The sequence below is a fragment of the Heterodontus francisci genome, chromosome 9, assembly GCF_036365525.1.
Source record: "Heterodontus francisci isolate sHetFra1 chromosome 9, sHetFra1.hap1, whole genome shotgun sequence".
Taxonomy (NCBI): Eukaryota; Metazoa; Chordata; class Chondrichthyes; order Heterodontiformes; family Heterodontidae; genus Heterodontus; species Heterodontus francisci.
This window is the reverse complement of record NC_090379.1, coordinates 62,923,381-62,944,316: the sequence shown is the minus strand read 5'-3', so window position 1 is coordinate 62,944,316 and position 20,936 is coordinate 62,923,381. Positions and strand designations below refer to the sequence as shown.

General features: G+C 42.7%; 1 protein-coding gene across 1 annotated transcript in view; it reads left to right on the top strand.

The window, feature by feature from the left end:
* Positions 1 to 20,936, top strand: part of ccdc175 (coiled-coil domain containing 175) — a 131,088-nt gene that overhangs the window by 103,831 nt on the left and 6,321 nt on the right. The window contains exons 14-15 of the mRNA XM_068038154.1: positions 657 to 795; positions 10,314 to 10,393. Coding sequence (XP_067894255.1) covers positions 657 to 795; positions 10,314 to 10,393 — 219 coding nt within the window. The remainder of the gene's footprint in view (positions 1 to 656; positions 796 to 10,313; positions 10,394 to 20,936) is intronic.

The following is a 20,936-nucleotide window of genomic DNA, read 5'->3' as shown; positions in this document are numbered from 1 at the left end:
ATCATTCACCATCATGCCCATATGTTGTTTCTGTGGGTAGATTCCCTGTTACAAAAGTGAAGAATTTCTGCTCATCTTCAGATGAAAACATCATATTAACTTTTAAACCTGTATATCTTATTTCTTCTTGTATCTGTTTATTTGTTGCTTGTTGACAGATTAAAACAGTAGAGCAATGGAGGCCACACTCTCCAAATGAATTTTGATTCAGAAAACAGAGTGATGGAAGCTATAACAGATTGCAACTAACATTTAATGTTTTTAATGTTTCTCTAATTCTACTTCAAAATAATTAAGCAAATAGAAAGGAGAATTGTAGAATAATTAACTGGAACATATCAAACGGTAAATGTTTACGCATAGAAATCAGCATTAGCAAGTAGGGAAATTATATATGCATATAGAAACTGAAATGATCAGTGGATTGAAATTCATGCACATACATTGTAAATGAGTAGTGTTGAACATTTGAATCCAACTGGATTTAATAATTCAGTCGGTAATTTATCGTAAAATATCATTCAGGTGTTACTTGCAATGAAAATTATGCAATGAAAGTTAAATATATTCTGGCTAATGTTTTAGTAATCTCACAAGAGTATTAAAGCACAAGTACAATAAGTGGTCTTTGTATCTTCTATCTCGCTCTTAAAAAGAATGAAATGAAAGACATGAATGAAACCATAAGGCAGGTGAAAGAGGAACTACAGGATAAAATGTCCACCCAACAGAGGCTAGAATCCTTGCTTGCTGAAGAGACAGCAATTTGTGATGAACTACAGAAAGAACGTGACGGTATTGTAATTATGGCATTTGTTTGAATTTTGCATTAAGATATATAACGGAAAACAAGAAGTGCAGAAATTTGAGCTTACATTAGAAACTGGTGTTCAGTGTACCACTCGAGTTAACAGCATGATAGGAAAAAAACACTGACAAAGTTAAGGGTTAAGTTAGCAGATCTTTATTGGATGTGGGAGTAAGAGACTATGGCTATCTACAGTATCATAATGAACATTTTTATATGTGTGTTAAACACATGAGGGTAGAGTTTCCACTTTGGAAGCTATTGGTGATTCAGTTGCGCATTCAGGTATGCGGATATAAGAACATAAGAAATAGGAGCAGGAGTAGACCAGATGACCCTGTCACGACCAGCTGAGAAAGGTGTCTAGGGGTCTTATACTGTCTTCACCTGGTCTTATTGTAACAGGGTTTAATTTTAAACACACTGTGTTTTGAGCTCCCCCTTTGGTGAATCCTTGTTCACTGCTTTCCAATTATAAGGCAAAGAAATGAGCACAAATAGACCTTCTTAGGTTTAAAGAAGAAAAGTGAAATTTATTAAAACTTAAACTCTAACTCAGTTAACGCCTATGGATACACGCCACGCCCCACTCTAGCATGCTTGCATATGCGATACACACATGCAAATAGAGACAGAAAAGAGCAGAAGAAAAAATAAAGTAGAGAGGTTTGAGGCAATATCACAAGAGTTTCTTGTTACTGTGCTTCAATCTCACTGTAGTCCTTTTGTAGGTAGTTCTTGCTTGAAGATAATTCTTGGTTTTCGTTGAGGCCCAGTATTCTTCTTCAACCTTGTTCACTGTAGGAGACTTTTCACTCTTGGGTTCATGTGTCTTCAATGGGTGTTCAGTTCCGTGAGAAAGAGATGGGAGCAGACAAGAGAGAGATGTTCTCAGTCCAAGAGCAAAAGGCTTTTTGAGTTCAAATTCTCTGTGGCAAATTCAATTCAAAAATCTCCAACAGCCAGTGAGTCATGTGACTAAAGTGGTCTGACCACGTCTGTTTGTGTATTCGGCCATCTTAGCAGTTAACCTGCAATGCTAGCCTCTCCACCTTCAACGCCTGGTAATCAAAAGTCCATTGTGGATTAAAGTGGAGCAGGGATTGGCCCCTTTGTCCTTTCAATGTATTGTCTGTTACTATGCAAAAAAGGTCTTTCTGGCGAGGGCCTGGCAATTCCTTGTGATATGCCCTCTTTTCTTCCCAGCAACACGTTAGGGTTAGGGTTAGTTTTAATGTTCATGTGGCAAAATAAGTGCCTGATTCTTGGCAGATGGGGGCCTGCATGACACCTCCACACCCAGCAGAATGAAATGCGATTTGAAAAAAAAGTGCATTTCATTAAAAGGTTTGAGAGAAATATAAGATGCAGAAAGAAAAAACATGCATTTCGCTCATTCATTTCCATTCATTCATCAGTCTTAAAGCTTATTGAAGTTGTCTTTTTTGGGTGCCAGTGCTGCTTTAACTTCCCTTTTTTTGGCATCCAGTAGCCGTGTGGTTCTTTGGGGAAGCTTTTCTTCAGTTTGCCCATTACCATGACAGTCTAGGGTTTTGTTCCTGTTGAGGTGATGTTTTTTCCAGGAGAGTTAGTAGTGGGCAGGTCTATCCTGAACCCTCTCTCAGTGCTTTGCTGAGCCATGCAAAGGCTTTGCCTTCATAGAATCATAGAATCATTGAAAGTTTAAGGCACAGAAAGTGGCCACTTGGCCCATCATGTCTGTGCCGACCAAAAACGATCCACCTATTCTAATTCCACCTTCTAGCATTTGGTCCATAGCCCTGCAGATTACGCCACTTGAGGTGCATATCCAGACTCCTTTTGAATGAGTTGAGGGTTTCTGCCACAACTACCCTTTCAGGCAGTGAGTTCCAGGCCATCACCACCCTCTCGGTGAAAAGGTTTTCCCTTATCTCCCCTCTAATTTTTCTACCAATTACGTTAAATCTATGCTCACTCGTCACTGACCTCTCTGCAATGGTGAATAGACTCTTCACCTCCACCCTATCCAGGCCCCTCAAAATTTTGTACATTTCAATCAGATCTGCCCTCAGTCTTCTCTGTTCCAAGGAGAACAACCCCAGCCTATCCAGTCTTTCCTCATAGCTGCATTTTCCAGTCCTGGCAACATCCTCGTAAATCTCCTCTGCACCCTCTCTAGTGCAATTATATCTTTTCTGTAATGAGGTAACCAGAACTGCACACGGTACTCAAGTTGTGTCCTAATCAATGAGTTATACAGTTCCAGCATAACCTCCCTTCTCTTGTATTCTATACCTCGGCTAATAAAGGAAAGAATTCTATATGCCTTCTTAATCACCTTATCGACCTGTCCTGCTACCTTCAGGGATCTGTGGGCATTCACTCCAAGGTCCCTTACTTCCTCTACACTTCTCAGTATTTTCCCATTAATCGTGTATTCCTTTGCCCTGTTTGACCTCCCCAAGTGCATCACCTCACACTTCTCCAAGTTGAATTCCATTTGCCACTTTTCTGCCATCTGGTGGCACAGTGGCGCAGTGGTTAGCACCACAGCCTCACAGCTCCAGCGACCCGGGTTCAATTCTGGGTACTGCCTGTGTGGAGTTTGCAAGTTCTCCCTGTGTCTGCGTGGGTTTTCTCCGGGTGCTCCGGTTTCCTCCCACAAGCCAAAAGACTTGCAGGTTGGTAGGTAAATTGGCCATTATAAATTACCCCTAGTATAGGTAGGTGGTAGGGAAATATAGGGACAGGTGGGTATGTGGTAGGAATATGGGATTAGTGTAGGATTAGTATAAATGGGTGGTTGATGGTCGGCACAGACTCGGTGGGCCGAAGGGCCTGTTTCAGTGCTGTAGCTCTAAACTAAACTAAAACTAAACTGAACAGACCATCAATATCTTCCTGCAACCTACAGTTATCCTCATCGCTATCGACCACATGGCCGATCTTTGTGTCGTCCGCAAAATTCTTGATCATGGCCCCTACATTTACGTCCAAATCGTTAATGTACACCACAAAAAGCAGGGGACCCAGTTCTGAGCCCTGCGGAACACCACTGTAAACAGCCCTCCAGTCGCTAAAACAGCTGTCAACAATAACCCTTTTTTTCCTGCCACTGAACCACCTTGCTGCATTTACCTCGATCCCATGGGATTTTATTTTTTTAACCAGTCTGCCATGTGGAACCTTAACAAAAGCCTTGCTAAAAGCCATGTAGACCACATCAACTGCACTACCCTCATCTATCTTCCTTGTTATTTCTTCAAAAGTTTCAATCAAGTTGGTCAAACAAGATCTTTCCATAACAAATCCATGCTGACTATCCTTGATTAAACTGTGCCTTTCTAAGTGTAGTTTATCCTGTCTCTCAGAATAGATTCCAATAATTTGCCCACTACTGAGGTTAGACTGACTGGTCTGTAATTATTCAGTCTATCCTTTGCTCCCTTTTTAAACAGAGGTACAACATTAGCGATTCTCCAAACCTCCGGCACCACACCTGTATCCAGCGAGGACTGGAAAATGATGGTTAGACCCTCTGCTATTTCCTCTCTTGCTTCTTTCAACAGCCTAGGATACATTTCATCTGGCCCTGGTGATTTATGAACTTTCAAGGAGGCTAATCCCATAAACTTCCTCTCTCCCTATGTTTATCACATCCAATACTTCACACCCCTCTTCCTTGACTGCATCGTCCCCCTCTTTTTTGAAGACAAAAGCAAAGTATTCATTAAGAACCATATCAATATCTTCAGCTTCTACACATAGGTTACCTTTTTGGTCTTTTATGGGCCCTACTCTCTCCTTAGTTATCCTCTTACTCGTAATGTATTGATAAAACATCTTTGGGTTCACCTTGATTTTTCTTGCCAATATTCTTTCATGCCTTCTCTTTGCTTTCCTAATTTCCTTTTTGATTTCACCCCTCCACTTTCTATACTCCTGTCGGCCTTCTGTAGTATTGAGTTCTCGGTGTCAGACATAAGCTTTCGTTTTCTGCCTTATCTTATCCTGTAGGCTCCTTGACATGCATGGGGCTCTAGATTTGGCCTTGTCACCCTTTTTCTTTGTGGGAACATGAGCTGGACGAACAGCCAACAAAATCGGAACTCTGTGATGCCATTGATTCTCTAGCCAGTGGAAAAGCCCCTGGAAAGGATGGCATTACTCCAGAAATAATCAAGAAAGCCAAGCCTGCTATACTCTCAGCACTCCATGAACTGCTTTGCCTGTGCTGTGATGAGGGATCAGTACCACATGACATGCGCGATGCCAATATCATCAGCCTCTAATAGAACAAGGGTGACCGCGGTGACTGCAACAACTACCATGGAATCTCCCTGCTTAGCATAGTGGGGAAAGTCTTCGCTCGGGTCATTTTAAACAGACTCCAGGAGCTGGCTGAGCATGTCTACCCTGAGGCACAGTGTGGCTTTCGAGCAGAGAGATCCACCATTGACATGCTGTTCTCCCTTCGCCAGCAACAGGAGAAATGCCACGAACAATAGATGCCCCTCTACATTTCATAGATCTCACCAAAGCCTTTGACCTCGTCAGCAGACATGGTCTCTTCAGACTACTAGCAAAGATGGGATGTCCACCAAAGCTACTAAGTATCATCACCTCATTCCGTGACAATATGAAAGGCACAATTCAGCATAGCGGTGCCTCATCGGACCCCTTCCCTATCCTGAGTAGCGTGAAACAGGGCTGTGTTCTTTTACCTACACTGTTTTGGATCTTCTTCTCACTGCTGCTCTCACATGCGTTCAAGTCTTCAGAAGAAGGAATTTTCCTCCACACAAGATCAGATGGCAGGTTGTTCAACCTTGCCTGTCTTAGAGCGAAGATCAAAGTACGGAAAGTCCTCATCAGGGAACTCCTCTTTGTTGACGATGCTGCATTAACATCCCACACAGAAGCGTGCAGAGACTCATCAACAGGATTGCGGCTGCCTGTAACAAATTTGGCCTAACCATCAGCCTCAAGAAAACGAACATCATGGGACAGGACGTCAGAAATGCTCCATCCATCAATATCGGTGACCATGCTCTGGAAGTGGTTCAAGAGTTCACCTACCTAGGCTCAACCATCACCAGTAACCTGTCTCTCAATGCAGAAATCAACAAGCGCATGGGAAAGGCGTCCGCTGCTATGTCCAGACTGGCCAAGAAAGTGTGGGAAAATGGCGCACTGACACGGAACACAAATCTGAGCGTATCAAGCCTGCGTCCACAGTACCTTGCTGTACGTCACTGAGGCCTGGACAACGTATGTCAGCCAAGAGCAAAGTCTCAATTCATTCCATCTTCGCTGCCTCCGGAAAATCCTTGGCATCAGGTGGCAGGACCGTATCTCCAATGCAGAAGTCCTCGAGGCGGCCAACATCCCCAGCATATACACCCGACTGAGCCAGCGCGCTTGAGATGGCTTGGCCATGTGAGCCGCATGGAAGATGGCAGGATCCCCAAGGACACATAGTACAGCGAGCTCGTCACTGGTATCAGACCCACTGGCCATACATGGCTCCGCTTTAAAGACGTCAGCAAATGCAACATGATGTCCTGTGACATTGATCACAAGTCGTGGGAGTCAGTTACCAGTGATCACCAGAGCTGGTGGATAGCCATAAAGAGTGGCAAGTCGAAGAGACTTGGCAGGAAAAAAGACAGAAGCGCAAGGAGAGAGCCAACTGTGTAACAGCCCCGACAACCAATTTTATCTGCAACGCCTGTAGAAGAGTCTGTCACTCTAGAATTGGCCTTTATAGCCACTCCACGCACTGCTTCACCAACCACTGACCGCCTCTAGGTGCTTACCCATTGTCTCTGGAGACAAGGAGGCCAAAGAAGAGGCTCCTTGACATCCAAGGGGCTCTAGATTTGGCCTTGTCACCCTTTTTCTTTGTGGCAACATGTTTATTCTGAACCCCTTGAATATCCCCTTTGAATGCCTCCCACTGTTCTGACACTGCTTTACCTTCAAATTGCTGTTTCCAGTCCACATTCGTTAAATCACTCCTCAGTTTAGTAAAATTGGCCTTGCCCCAAATGAGAACTCTAACTGCTGTTCTATCTCTGTCCTTTTCCATAATTATGTTAAAACTAACTGAATTATGATCACTATCACCAAAATACTCTCCCACTGCCACTCCATCCACCTATCCATCTTCATTTCCTAAAACTCAGTCTAAAACTGCACCCTATCTTGTTAGACTTGCTGCATACTGGGCAAAAATGTTCTGAATGCATCTTAAGAATTCTGCTCCCTCAATTCCTTTCACACTAAAACTGTCCCAGTTAATATTGGGGTAATTAAAATCCCCTACTATTACTGCCCTATTGTTCTTGCACTTCTCAGAGATTTGCCTACATATCGGCTCTTTTATCTCCCCCTAACTGTTTGGGGGTCTATAGTACACTCCCAGCAGTGTGATTGCCCCTTTTTTGTTCCTTAGCTCAATCCATATGGCCTCATTTGATGAACCTTCCAATACTTCCTCACAGCTGTAATAATTTCCTTGCCCAAAATTGCCATTCCCCCTCCTTGCTTATCCTTCTCCCTATTGCCTATGAAAACCCTATAACCAGGAACGTTGAGCTGCCATTCCTGACCCTCCTTAAGCCATGTTTCTACAATAGCTATGATATCATACTGCCACGTGCACCTGTGTCCTCAGCTCATCTGCTTTACTTGCTATACTCCTAGCATTGAAATGGATATCCTTGAGCACCGCCAAACTCTTTTTTTAATTTTCTAACCCTTGTTTTCTCTGTCTTCCAGACTCATCCATTAATTTTCTGCCTTCCATTTTCAGTTCTGAGTCTACCCTCAGGTCCCCATCCCTCTGCCAAACTAGTTTAAACCCTCCTTCAACAGCACCAGCAAAACGTCCCACAAGGAACTCAATCCCAGCTCTGTTCAGGTGCAACCTGTCCGGCCTGTACAGATCTCATCTCCCCCAGAGCCAGTCCCAATGTCCAGGAATCTGAAGCCCTCCCTCCTGCACCATCTTTCCAGCCACGCATTCATCTATCTTATCCTTCTATTTCTATACTCACTTGCACGTGGGAGTAATCCAGAGATTACTACTTTTGAGGTCCTGCTTGCCAATTTCTTACCTAGCTCCCTAAATTCTGATTGCAAGACCACATCCCTCTTTCTACCGATGTTGTTGGTTCCGATGTGGACCAGAACTGCTGGCTGTTCACCCTCCCCCTTTAGGATGCTCTGAAGCGGCTTCGTGACATCCTCGACCCTGCCACCAGGGAGGCAACACACCATCCTGGATTCATGTCTATAGCCACAGAAACAACTGTCTGTTCCCCTGACTATTGAATCACCTATCACTATGGCTCTTCCATTCTTCCCTGTACCCACCTGTGCAGCTGAGCAACCGTGGTGCCTTGGACTTGGCTTTGGCTGCACTCCCCAGGTAAAGCATCACTTTCCTCAGTATTCAGAACTGAATACCTGTTGGAGAGTGAGATGCAGTCAGGGGTTTCCTGCACTACCTGCCTGATTCTTTTTGACTGTCTGGTGGTCACCCATTTCCTCTCCCCTTGCATACTCTTAAGCTGTGGGGTGACCACATCTATAAATGTGCTATCCACGTAGCTGTCATCGTCATGAATGCACTGCAGTGTCGCCAGTTGCCACTGAAGTTCCAAAAGGTCCGGAACTCAAGTTGCTTCAATTGACGACACTTCCTGCATAATTGGTTCTCCAGGATACAGGACGCATCCTGGAGCTCCTACATTGTACAGGAGGTGCACTTTCGAGGTTAAAGCAACCCTGCCATTCCTTTATTTATTAGTTGACCCTTTGCTACTGCTAAAGAAAAACCTTACCAATACTACAACAGCTTAGAATTATTAATAAAACCTTACTAGTATTGACAAATCCTACTAAAAATCAATACAGTTCACTAGTTAAAATAAACCTTACTCAAAAAAATACCTGTGCCTGATTGTCAGGCCCCCGCCCCGGTGTGCTCGAAGGCTACCAGGTATCACTGGGTGGCCTTTCACGTCTACCGGTGCCCGCTTGCCACGGGTAAAATACCCGTGGAGGCGGGCGAAAGCCATGATGTGGCCACTTAAGGGCCTTGATTGGCCTGGGGTGGACAACCCGTTTCTCGCCCCCTCCACCCCCCGCAGCCCACGAAAAGTGGGGCAGAGGTGAGAGCAGGCCGGGAAGGCCTCCCGGAGCATCCCACTCCATTTTACGTCACCGCCCCCTCGCCACCATCCGGCACGCTGGGGTGGCATAAAATTCTGGCCAGTGTTTTAGAGCCTAACTTTTTTTGGAAAGCAATTTTGCTTTAAAACATATTCCTTGATATATTTAAGTGTGGTAACTTGGTGCAGTTTGATTACAAAAATGGGAATTTACAAAAAGTAAGCATTTAATCAGAGTTTCAAGCCCACCATCTGGGAGTAACGCGGTTTAAATTACTGAAAATAGTTTTTTTAAACTATACAGAATCATTTGCTGGTTATATTGGTGTACTATAGTCAGTTCTTCTTATTTAAAAAAAAAAGATATTCAGAAGTTTCTTAGATGCGCTTGTTAGTGTCCTTACACCTAAAATACGCTTTACTTTTGGAGCCTCCTTGAAGGCCTGCAAACAAGTGCAATTAGAGTAAACTTGCAATGGTGATTAATTTGAGCAGGGATATAGCCAGGTTTGTGAGTGGGGCCAGCTTCGAGCACAAACTTTTTTATAACTAGTGTAGAGGATTGCAGAAACTCGAGTTGCACTGAACATTATTTTCACTTAAAATTCCTTGATCTTTTGCATTAGGTTTGCCTTTTTGGACAAGTTGCACAGAAAAAAAACTGTGGAACTGAGCAGAAGCTCTAAGCCATGATTTTACCAGAAAAAATCAAACTAGGAATAGCTTCTGTGGTATATGAGGTATAGAAATCAATTGATAAATGAAGACCTACAAGATAATTAATACAACTTTCTTGTTGCAATGTTATCACAATTTTCTTAGAGTATAACATGTCGGATCCAAAACTTTGTGAGCATTTGTGCTCTTCATGTTCCCACAAAAATAAATCTATATATAATTCCCCCTTTCTGTTAAAAAAATTACCCTTTGGAGTTTTTTCTTTGTACTCAACAAGAACTCAGCCATCTTTTTTTGAAGCAAATTCTAATAACCTCCCAAGGGAATCAATAGCCAAGTTAAATTAAAAATGGTTTTGTTGAAAACTTATTATTCAGAATCTTGGAAGGGAAGCATGAGAAAAGTCCAGAGAATCTAGCGATAAGTATCTACCAATAGAACCAGACAACATTGGAGAATTAATCTATCACCAGCAGATCTCCTGTATGCTAACAGTTGTATCATACAGTGTAGGGAAAATATGATATGCAAAATAATGTTTCTGATCATGCCAAATGAGAGCATAAACTAAATTTGTGTGTCTATCCAGTACTTAAAATGAAATGGTTTGATTCCAGTCTTTAAATATTACCACTAAACAAGTGACTTTTCCCAACTTTTTGCAGCCCAGAGAAATGAGAAATTTGAACTTGAAAGCATCCTTATTCAGTTAAAGACCAAAACAGTGGTGCTTCTTGCATCTAAGGTAACATGCAAATTAAAACTGTAAATACTGGGTGAGTGACATTAAGAACTTTCAATTAATTTAAATGTTTCACTAAGTTATTGTAATATTGGTTGCGTGCCTATTTGCTTATATAATCATCTAAATTAAAATTCTTTTGTCAAGAATGGTACAGTAATCTGGGAATTAATCAAGCCAAAGTAAATTAATTGCTTGGCCATACTGCTCCCCATCATCTGAATTTACATCACCTCATTTGCATAGATTTAGAATCACAGAATGGTTACAGCAAGAAGGAGGACATTCAGCCCATCGTTACCATGCTGGCTCTCTGCAAGAGCAACTCAGGTAGTCCCACTCCCCTGCTCTTTTCCATAGCCCTGCAAATTTCATCTCTTGAGCTATTATCCAATTCCCTTTTGAAAGCCACGATTGAATCTGCCAGCACCACACTCTCAGACAGTGCATTCCAGATCCTAACCTCTCACTGCCTTAAAGATTTTCCTCATGTCGCCTTTGGTTCTTTCACCATTCATCTTAAATCGGTGTCCTCTGTTTCTCGACCCTTTCGCCAATGGGAACGGTATCTCTTTATATACTTTGTCCAGGGTCCTCATGATTTAGAACATCTGTATGAAATTTCCTCTCAATCTTCTCTTCTCCAAGGAGAACTACCCCAGCTCCTCCAGTCTATGCACATAACTGAAGTCCCTCATCCCTAAAAACATTCTAGTAAATCTTTTCTGCACCATTTCCAATGTTTTCACATCTTTCCTAACGTGTGGTGCACAGAATTGAGCACAATACTCCAATTGGTTCCAAAGCAGTGTTTTGTAAGGTTCACCATAAGTTCCTTGCTTTTGTATTCTATGCCTCTCTTTATAAAACCCAGGATCCTGTGTGCCTTACTAAACATTTTCTCAACCGGCCCTGCCACCTTCAACGATTGAAACACATATACCCTCAGGTCCCTCTGCTCCTGTACCCGTTTTAGAATTTATCCTTTATATTGTCTCAGCTCGTTCTTCCTACCAAAATGTATTATTCCCTTACCTTTTCCTTTCATCTTTATTGAGAATGGTGTTGAAGCAGTTCTTTGTTCCTAAAACATTTTTTACCCTTTTGCATTAAAAAGATTATATTCAGATGCATCTTTATGGAAAGTATTTTTAAATTTAATATATTTATCAACATCACAATGCATTAACATGATTCAAATCAGAATATGTTATGTTGTATAAACACAAAAAAGATGGCATTCACATTGAAAGTAAAGCTTTCTTAAACATAACAAGCATAAACAGGCATTACAGATTAGTTAGTTTTTTGCTACAGGAACATATGCATCACATACAGCAAAACTGAATGCCAAGAACAAACAGACATCCAGTTTTGCTATGGTCCAAGGGAGGGAAAATGTCATTTGTATATCATTTTAATATATCAATCCATACACACAGACATTTAAAAAAAAATGTTTATCTATTTATTCCTTCATTCATGGGATGTGGGCCTCTCTGGCAAGGCCAGCATTTAATGACCATCCCTAATTGCTTTAAGGTGGTGGTGAGCTGCCCCTTTGAACTTCTATAGTCCATGTGATGAAGATACTCCCACAATGCTGTTAGTTAGGGAGTCCCAGGATTTTAACCCAGTGATGACGAAGGAACAGTGATTACATTTCCAAGTCGGGATGGTATGTGTCTTGGAGGGAAACCTGTTGGTGATGATTCCATATGCCTGCTGTCCTTGTCTTTCTAAGTAATAGAGGTCTTGGGTTTCAGAGGTGCTGTCAAAAATGCCATGTTGAGTTTCTGCAGAGTATCTTGTAGATGCTATGCATAATGTGGTGCCAGTCAAGCAGGCTGTTTTGTCCTGGATGGTGTCGAGCTTATTAAGTGTTGTTGGAGCTGCACTCATCCAGACAAGTGGAGTGTATTTCATCACACTCCTGACTTGTGCCTTGTAGATGGTGGAAAGGTTCTTTAAAGAACCAGGAGATGAGTCACTCGCCACAAAATACCCTAGCCTCTCCTGCTCTTGTAGCCACAGTATTTATGTGAATACGTTTCTGGACAATGGTGACACCAGGATGTTGCTAGTGGGAGATTTGATGATGGTAATGCCATTGAGTGTCAAGGAGGGATGGTTATACTATCTTTTGTTGGACATAGCCATTGCCTGGTACTTTCTGTGGCACAAATATTATTTGCCACTTATCAATGCTAGCCTGAATGTTGTCCAGCTCTTGCTGCATGTGCACACGGACTGCTTTGTTATCTGAAATATTGCTAATGGAACTGAACACTGTTCAGTCATCAATGAACATACCCACTATATTGGAGGGAAGGTCATTGATGAAGTTGGTGAAGATGGTTGGGCCTAGCACACTGTCCTGTGACTCCTGTAGCAATGTCCTGGGGCTGAGATGATTGGCCTGCAATAACCACAACCATCTTCGTTTGTGCTAGGTATGACTCCAGCCAGTGAAGAGTGTTCCCCCAATTCCCATTGTCTCCAGTTTTGCTAGGGCTCCTTGATGCCGTACTCAGTCAAATGTTGCCTTGATGTCAAGGGCAATCACTCTCACCTCACCTCTTGAGTTCAGCTCTTTTGTTCATATTTAAACCAAGGCTGTAATGAGGTCAGGAGCTGAGTGGCCCTGGCAGAACCCAAACTGAGCGTCACTGAGCAGTTTATTGCTAAGCAAGTGCCACTTGATAGCACTGTCGACAACATCTTCCATCACTTTACTGTGCGATGGTGACTCCTATCAATAGTCATGGACAGATGCATCTGCAACTGGTAGTTTGGTGAGGATGACGTCAGGTAAGTTTTTCATTCATGTTGGTTCTGTCATCACCTGCCGAAGGCCCAGTCTGGCAGAGATGTCCTTCAGGATTCAGACAGTAGTGGTGCTATCAAGCCACTCTTGGTGATAGACATTGAAGTCCCCCACCCAGTGTACTTTCTGTGCCCTTGCTATCCTCAGTGCTTCTTCCAAGTCATGTTTAACATGGAGAAGTATTAATTCATCAGCTGAGGGAGGGCAGTAGGTGGTAATCAGCAAGTGGTTTCCATGCCCACGCCAGGAGACTTCATGAAGTCCGGAGACAATGTTGAGGACTCCCAGGGCCACTCCCTCCCGACTGTGCCGCCACCTCTGGTAGGTCTGTTCTGCTGATGCGGCAGGACATACCAAGGAATGGTGATGGAGGAGTCTGGGATACTGGCTGTAAGGCATGATTCATTGAGTATGACTATGTTAGGCTGTTGCCTGACTAGTCCATGGGACAGCACTCCCAGATATTAGTGAAGAGGACTTTGCAGGATTGTCTGGACAGTGTGTGCCTTTGTCTTTTCTAGTGTCTAGTTCGATGCTGGTTGGTCTGTCCAGTTTTATTCTTATTTGTCTTTTCTGCAGTGGTTTGTGTTATGAAAGTGATTCTTTTTTGTTAAAATATTTTTGAAAAAATTTATGGTTAAGTTGAATAAATGTTGCACCAGGTTTTTTTTTAAAGGAAACCATCAAGAGGGCTCCGAAGGAGCCAGATTGCAACAGTATTGCTGGTTGTCACATGACTCGGGTTGGAGAAGGAGCGGAAACCCTGGTATCAGGGGCAGAAAGTGACAAATGCTCCTTTGATGGGACAATCCCAATAGTAACAGAGAGCATCTGGGATGGCTGGACAGAAAAACTGACAAGATCTTTGGTTGTCAGTCATTAGTGTGCTTTTTGCTTTCTGGAAGGAGATAAAGGTATATCTGAAGAAAAAGTCAAGAAAGGACAGAGGACCACAACCCAGCTCGTTTTCCAGAAACGCCCAAGAAAAGACCCTGTGAAGTCCACTGTGTCGATTCATCTTGTTTCCTGTATTTCAAGAAAGCCTGCTAAAAATAATTCTCAATGCTGCCTGAAGAGAACTGTTGTAAAGATTTCAGTGACCTGTCTGCATGTGCTCAGAAGTTGGACTGTATGCCAGTTTGGAGCAACATATCTCATCTGCTGTTTCCTTCAAAAACAAGCAAGTAGTTATAACGACCGCATCGGGAGCAATGCACCATCAATTCAGTCCCGTCACTCCACAGGTCGCAGCATATTATTAAGCTTTCACACCCAATTGGAAAAACAGCCAATTAAACACTCTAGTAACTCTAGAATGAAACAGACCAAACCAGGAATCTTTAGACAACAACAAATTAACTGTCTGTTAAAAAACTATATCTTAAACACTATTAAGATAAACCTATGTCTAAAGACCTTGGAATTGCTTAATTTAATCTGAATCCCACAGTCACACACATACACTCAAGATCTAACAGTTAACCGGTTTTAAAAGTGGATTTTTAAAAATTAGCTGTCTCTTCAGAATAAATAAAATAAGAACCTTTTTGTAGTTATGTTCCTGATAGGTGCGGTCTTCTAATGTAGAAATGGTCAAAGGTCACTCGAAATCTTCATCCGGATTTGATGAAAATAGACCTTCAGAAGATAGCATTTAACTCTGACTGCAGTAGGCATTAAACAGCAATACAAATAATTTATTGAAAAAGAAAAGCTTTTCTTCTTTACTTAGAGAATTAACTTGGCTTGTAGCACCTTGTAGAATTTTTCTGAGAAAGAATAAAACAACTCCTTTCTTCAGTTCTCTTCACTGGAAAGTCTCTCAGAACTAACTGGTTTCAGCCAGTTTCTGCCAGTTTCACACAGTCAAGTGGACACATTGCACCATGTAACCTCTCTTTCCTGCTGTTGCCCAGGGTAACAAAAAATGCAGCTGGTACACTGTGTGTCTCCAGAAAGTTCTCTCCCTTAAAGGTGCAGCATTTTTAACAGAGGAGAAAAATAATTACAGGTCCGTGACACCTCCACCCTTGGCGAAATGAATTGCATTTCATGACAATGCAAAAAAAATAGAAATTGGAGAAACGCTAAAATTTTTTCGCATTCACGCACCATTCACTCTACTGATAATTTACAACATTTTCTTCATACCATCGCCATCTATATGAGCTAACATGGTTAAATTCGTGACAACGCGTTGGCGATAACATTGTTTTTCCGGAAATATCTATAATTTTTAGATAATAAGACTGTAACAACAAACTCCATCTAAAGATTTTAGCATTTCGGTTTTTTACGTTTTCTACAAATGTTAATGAGTTATGGTCAGTGTATTTTTGTATTTCTTTATAGTCCTGGCAGACATATACTTCAAAATGTTTGAGAGCCAGCAAAAGTCCTAATATTTCTTTTTCTATAGTGGAATACTTTTTTTGATGGCAATTTAGTTTTCTTGAAAAGTACCCTACTGGCTTCTCTATGCCCAAATTGTTGTCTGCAATAGGACTGCACCAACCCCCAGGTTGCTAGCATCGATCGCTATTTTAAAGGGTTTAACGAAATTTGGAACAGCCAACACTGGTTCATTAGTTAAGATTGCCTTTAGCTTTTCAAAAGCTGCCTGGCATTCATCTGACCATACCACTTTGGTTGTCTTTTCTCTTGTAGCAAATCGGTTAATGGAGCAGCCACAGTACTAAAATTCCATACAAATTTCCTGTAAAAACCCCACATCCCTAAAATCCTCATTATTTCCCATTTAGATTTAGGGACAAGGAACTCTACTAAGGCTTGTACCTTTGCCGTCTTTGGCAATACCTGTGCTTGCCCCACTATGTGTCCGAGGTAATTTAGTCTTGCTTTTCCAAATTTGTTTTTTGCCAGAATTATTACTAAGTCCACGGCTTATAACTTTTTAAACAGAATTTTTAGCTGGTTTAAATGTTCTTGCCAAGTGTTATTGTATATTAGTACATCATCGTGATACACTACACACTTGGGAATACTGTCTACCACCTGATTCATTAATCTTTGAAAAATGGCTGGGGCAGGTGTTACAAAAGCGGATATCTTTTTGGCTCGAGGAGTCAAAGGAACTTGCTAGTATCCCTTTTAACAAGTCAATCTTGATAAGAAATTTAACACTGCCCACTCTGTCGATACAGTCTTCTAAACGTGGAATTGGCTAGGACTCTTTCTTCGTTACCCCATTGACTTTTCTATAGTCTATACAAAATCGGGTTGACCCATCAGGTTTAGGTACTAGAACTATTGGTGAACTCCAGCTACTTTGACTAGATTCGATCAAATTGTTTTCCAGCATGTACTGGATCTCTGCTTTCACTTGGGCCTGTTTGTCTGGACTCGAACAGGAAGGATTTTTTAAAGGAACGGTTCCCCCATATCCTCATCTTGTATGGCTGAGGTTGTACATCCTGGCTTATCCCTGCAAACTCTTTTAAATGTTGTAAAAAGCCTGGTTGGTCTTCACGTTGTTTGCCTCTAAGTGCAAAAGCATGTTGTCCAATTTTCCTGGACATTCTGTATTCACTAATCTGATAATTGGAGGTTCACTCTAAGAATTTTCTAGGCCTACTTCTGCCTCATCCTCACTATCCTTTTCCTTCTCAACAGTCCTGGATTTTTCTGAGCTCCTTTCTTCAGTTCCTTTCAGAACTAATTGGTTTCTGCCAGTTTCACACACAGGCAAGTGGACACATTGCACCATGTGATCTCTCTCGCCTGCTGTTGCCCAGGGTAACAAAAAATGCAGCTGGTACACTGTGTCTCCAGAACGTTCTTTCCCTTAAAGGTGCACTGTTTTTAACAGAATTTTAAAGGCACACACACGGTTTTTAATCCGAGGAGAAAACTAATTACAGGTCCGTGATATAGTTAACGCAAATGCTTTTTGTCTGTAACAGGGCTCTGCTCTAAAAATCTTTTTTTAATTTTTTTGCTTAGCCGTGTATGTATGTGTGTATCTGAGTGTAAAGGGATTAAGGTAAAAATGGACTTTAAAGTTTGGTTAAGGTCAAAAAGGCACTTTTAAAAATTTAATGTTGGATTTTTTTTTTAATTGATCTATATGATATTGTTTTACTGCAATGCTAGTTAAGACTTCTTTTATAATAAATTGTTAATTTTGTTGTTCAGTCAGGAAACCTGGTTTGTGTGTTCTATTCTGGGGAAAATAGTGTATCTGATTAACTGTTTCAGTAAGTGGAAAAATGTTTTTAAATATGTGACTGGTGGAGAACTGGCACTGAATTAACAGTGCACTCCTCCTACCTTGGTCATAACATTTGGTACAATTGAGTGGCATGCTAGGCCATTTCAGAGGGCAGATAAAAGTCAACTACATTGCTGTGGGTCTTGAGTCATGTGTGGGCCAGACCAAGTAAAGTTGGCGGGCTGTATTTTAGGACTCCGCCGCCTGGAAAATGTGGCCCACGCGCTCAAGGACCACACCACTGAGCCGCCGTGATTTCAAACACGGTGGCTCATTTGCATGGCTGCGGCGCCTGCCGCCCGCCATGACCTGGAGTGGGTGGGCGAGCCATTGCCAGCAACAGCATCTGGCGCCATTTTTAAAGGGCTTACAGCCCTCAATGTGCATTTAAAATTTAAAGGGCCAGTTAATGGAAAGTTTTGGAAAAATGAATGAGATGACCTTTCCATGCATTCTCCCACCCCACCCAATGGCATATCACAAAATTCCTTTTCCCCCCCACTACCCCCGGAATTCCTATATCAAAAATTTGTCCTTCCTCCTGCCCCCCAGAGTTCGGCACCTTTGTCCTTTACCCCTTCCAATCATCCCCCCACCCCAAACCAACCCGGGGTGTTGTAATCCCACTCCCCCACTTCTGCACAGAGAAAAATACCACCCCCCTGCCCACAGGTGTCATGCCACTTTTCCCCAAATAGGGATTTGAAGGCACGCCAATGTTGGCAGCAAGAATGAAGATGGCAACGTGTTGGCAGAGTCGCTGCGGGCTGCATAGTAAGTAGATATTTACATATTTTAATGCAGGTCCCGTTGCCGAGCGACTGGGGACCCACAACAAGGGTTCGCCGCCGCGATTGAAACAGGGTCTGCCGATTTCGGGGTCATTGGCGGGCCTCTACTATACTGATCTTCATTGCCCTCCCGCCACCGTTCCCAGATGCACAGGGCCTTTAAAATCCTGCTTGGCAAGTTTCCTCCCATGAATGGCATTCGTGAACCAGATGGCTTTTTAATGACAATCTGGTAGTTTCACGATCATTCATAGAGACTAGCATTTTATTCATTAATTGAATTTAAATTCCCCCACCTGCCTTGGTCTCTGAAGCATTAGTCCGGGCCTCTGGACTACTATTCCAGTGACATTACCACAATGCTACCATCCCCATTGATAGCACTGTCGACGACACTTTTCATCATTTTGCTGTTCCACCCTTTTTCTTTGTTTGCATTTACTTGCACTGAACCCTCTTTAGCTCCTTCTTGAATGCACCCCATGGCTCTAACACTGATTTACCTTCAAGTAACTGCTTCCAGTCCACTTTGACCAAATCAGATCGCAGCTTAGTAAAATTGGCCTTTCCCCAATTTAAAATTTTTACTCTCGGTCTACCCTTACCCTGCTCCATAACCACTCTAAGTCGAACTGAATTATGATCACAAGCACGAAAATACTCTCCCACTGATACCCTTTACACCTGTCCAGATTCAGTCGTGAAAGTAAGCCCAGAACTGCCCCATGCCTTGTTGGACTGGCTAAAGTTTTCCTGAATACATTTTAATAATTCTGTGCCCTCTGTACTTCTCAATGAATTTATCCCTGTTAATATTAGGATAGTTGAAATCCCCTATTATTACTGCCCTTTTGTTTCTGCACTTTTCAACAATTTGCGTCCAAAATTGCTCTTCTATCTCCCTCTGACTGTTTGGCTGTCTATAGTATGCTCTCAGCGATGCAATAGCCCCTTTTTTGTTTCTCAATTCAACCTATATGGCTTAATATGATCCTCCTTGTAGCTTATCATCCCTCCTCACAGCTGTGATTGTTTCTTTAACTAATATTGTGACCTGCCCCTCCTTTTTTATTCCCTCCTCTATACGATCTGAAAACTCTGTAACCAAAAATGCTGAGCTGCCATTCCTGCCTTTCTTTAAGCCACATTTCAGTAATAGCTATGATAACATACTGAAAAATATCTGTTTGTGCCCTCAGCTCATCTGCCTTATTCTCTAGACTCCTTGCATTAAGTATATACTACTAATCACTGAGCATTCCTTTGTTGTCTATCTTTCCTTTGATTCCTGGACCTCCATACTTGCTGACTAATCTTTTGCCTTCTATTTCTAGTTTTGCTTCGCTTCCTTCTGAGTCTACACTCAGGTTCCCATCCCCCTGCCAAGCTAGTTTAAACCCTCCCCAAATGCACTAGCAAACCTTTTTTTTTTATATTCATTCATGGGATGTGGGCGTTGCTGGCCAGGCCAGCATTTATTGCCCATCCCTAATTGCCCTTGAGAAGGTGGTGGTGAGCTACCTTCTTGAACTGCTGCAGTCCATGTGGGGTAGGTACACCCACAGTGCTGTTAGGAAGGGAGTTCCAGGATTTTGACCCAGCGACAGTGAAGGAACAGCAATATAGTTCCAAGTCAGGGTGGTGTGTGACTTGGAGGGGAACTTGCAGGTGGTGGTGTTCCCATGCATTTGCAGCCCTTGTCCTTCTAGTTGGTAGAGGTCACGGGTTTGGAAGGTGCTGTCTAAGGAGCCCTGGTGCATTGCTGCAGCGCATCTTGTAGATGGTACACACTGCTGCCACTATGCGTCGGTGGTGGAGGGAGTGAATGTTTGTAGATTGGGTGCCATTCAAGAGGGCTGCTTTGTCCTGAATAGTGTTGAGCTTCTTGAGTGTTGTTGGAGCTGCACCCATCCGGGCAAGTGGAGAGTATTCCATCACACTCCTGACTTGTGCCTTGTAGATGGTGGACAGGCTTTGGGGAGGCAGGAGGTGAGTTACTCGCCGCAGGGTTCCTAGCCTCTGACCTGCTCTTGTAGCCACAGTATTTATATGACTACTCCAGTTCAGTTTCTGGTCAATGGTAACCGCTAGGATGTTGATAGTGGGGGATTCAGCGATGGTAATGCCATTGAATGTCAAGGGGAGACGGTTAGATTCTCTCTTGTTGGAGATGGTCATTGCCTGGCACTTGTGTGGCGCGAATGTTTCTTGCCACTTATCAGCCCAAGCCTGGATATTGTCCAGGTCTTGCTGCATTTCAACACAGACTGCTTCAGCATCTGAATGATGTCCACAAATGGTGCTGAACATTGTGCAATCATCAGCGAACATCCCCACTTCTGACCTTATGATTGAAGGAAGGTCATTGATGAAGCAGTTGAAGATGGTTGGGCCTAGGACACTACCCTGAGGAACTCCTGCAGTGATGTCCTGGAGCTGAGATGATTGACCTCCACAACCATCTTCCTTTGTGATAGGTATGACTCCAGCCAGCGGAGGGTTTTCTCCCTGATTCCCATTGACCTTAGTTTTGCCAGAGCTCCTTGATGCCATACTCAGTCAAATGCTGCCTTGATGTCAAGGGCAGTCACTCTCACCTTACCTCTTTTGTCCATGTTTGAACCAAGGCTGTAATGAGGTCAGGAGCTGAGTTGCCCTGGCGGAACCCAAACTGAGCGTCACTGAGTGGGTTTTGCT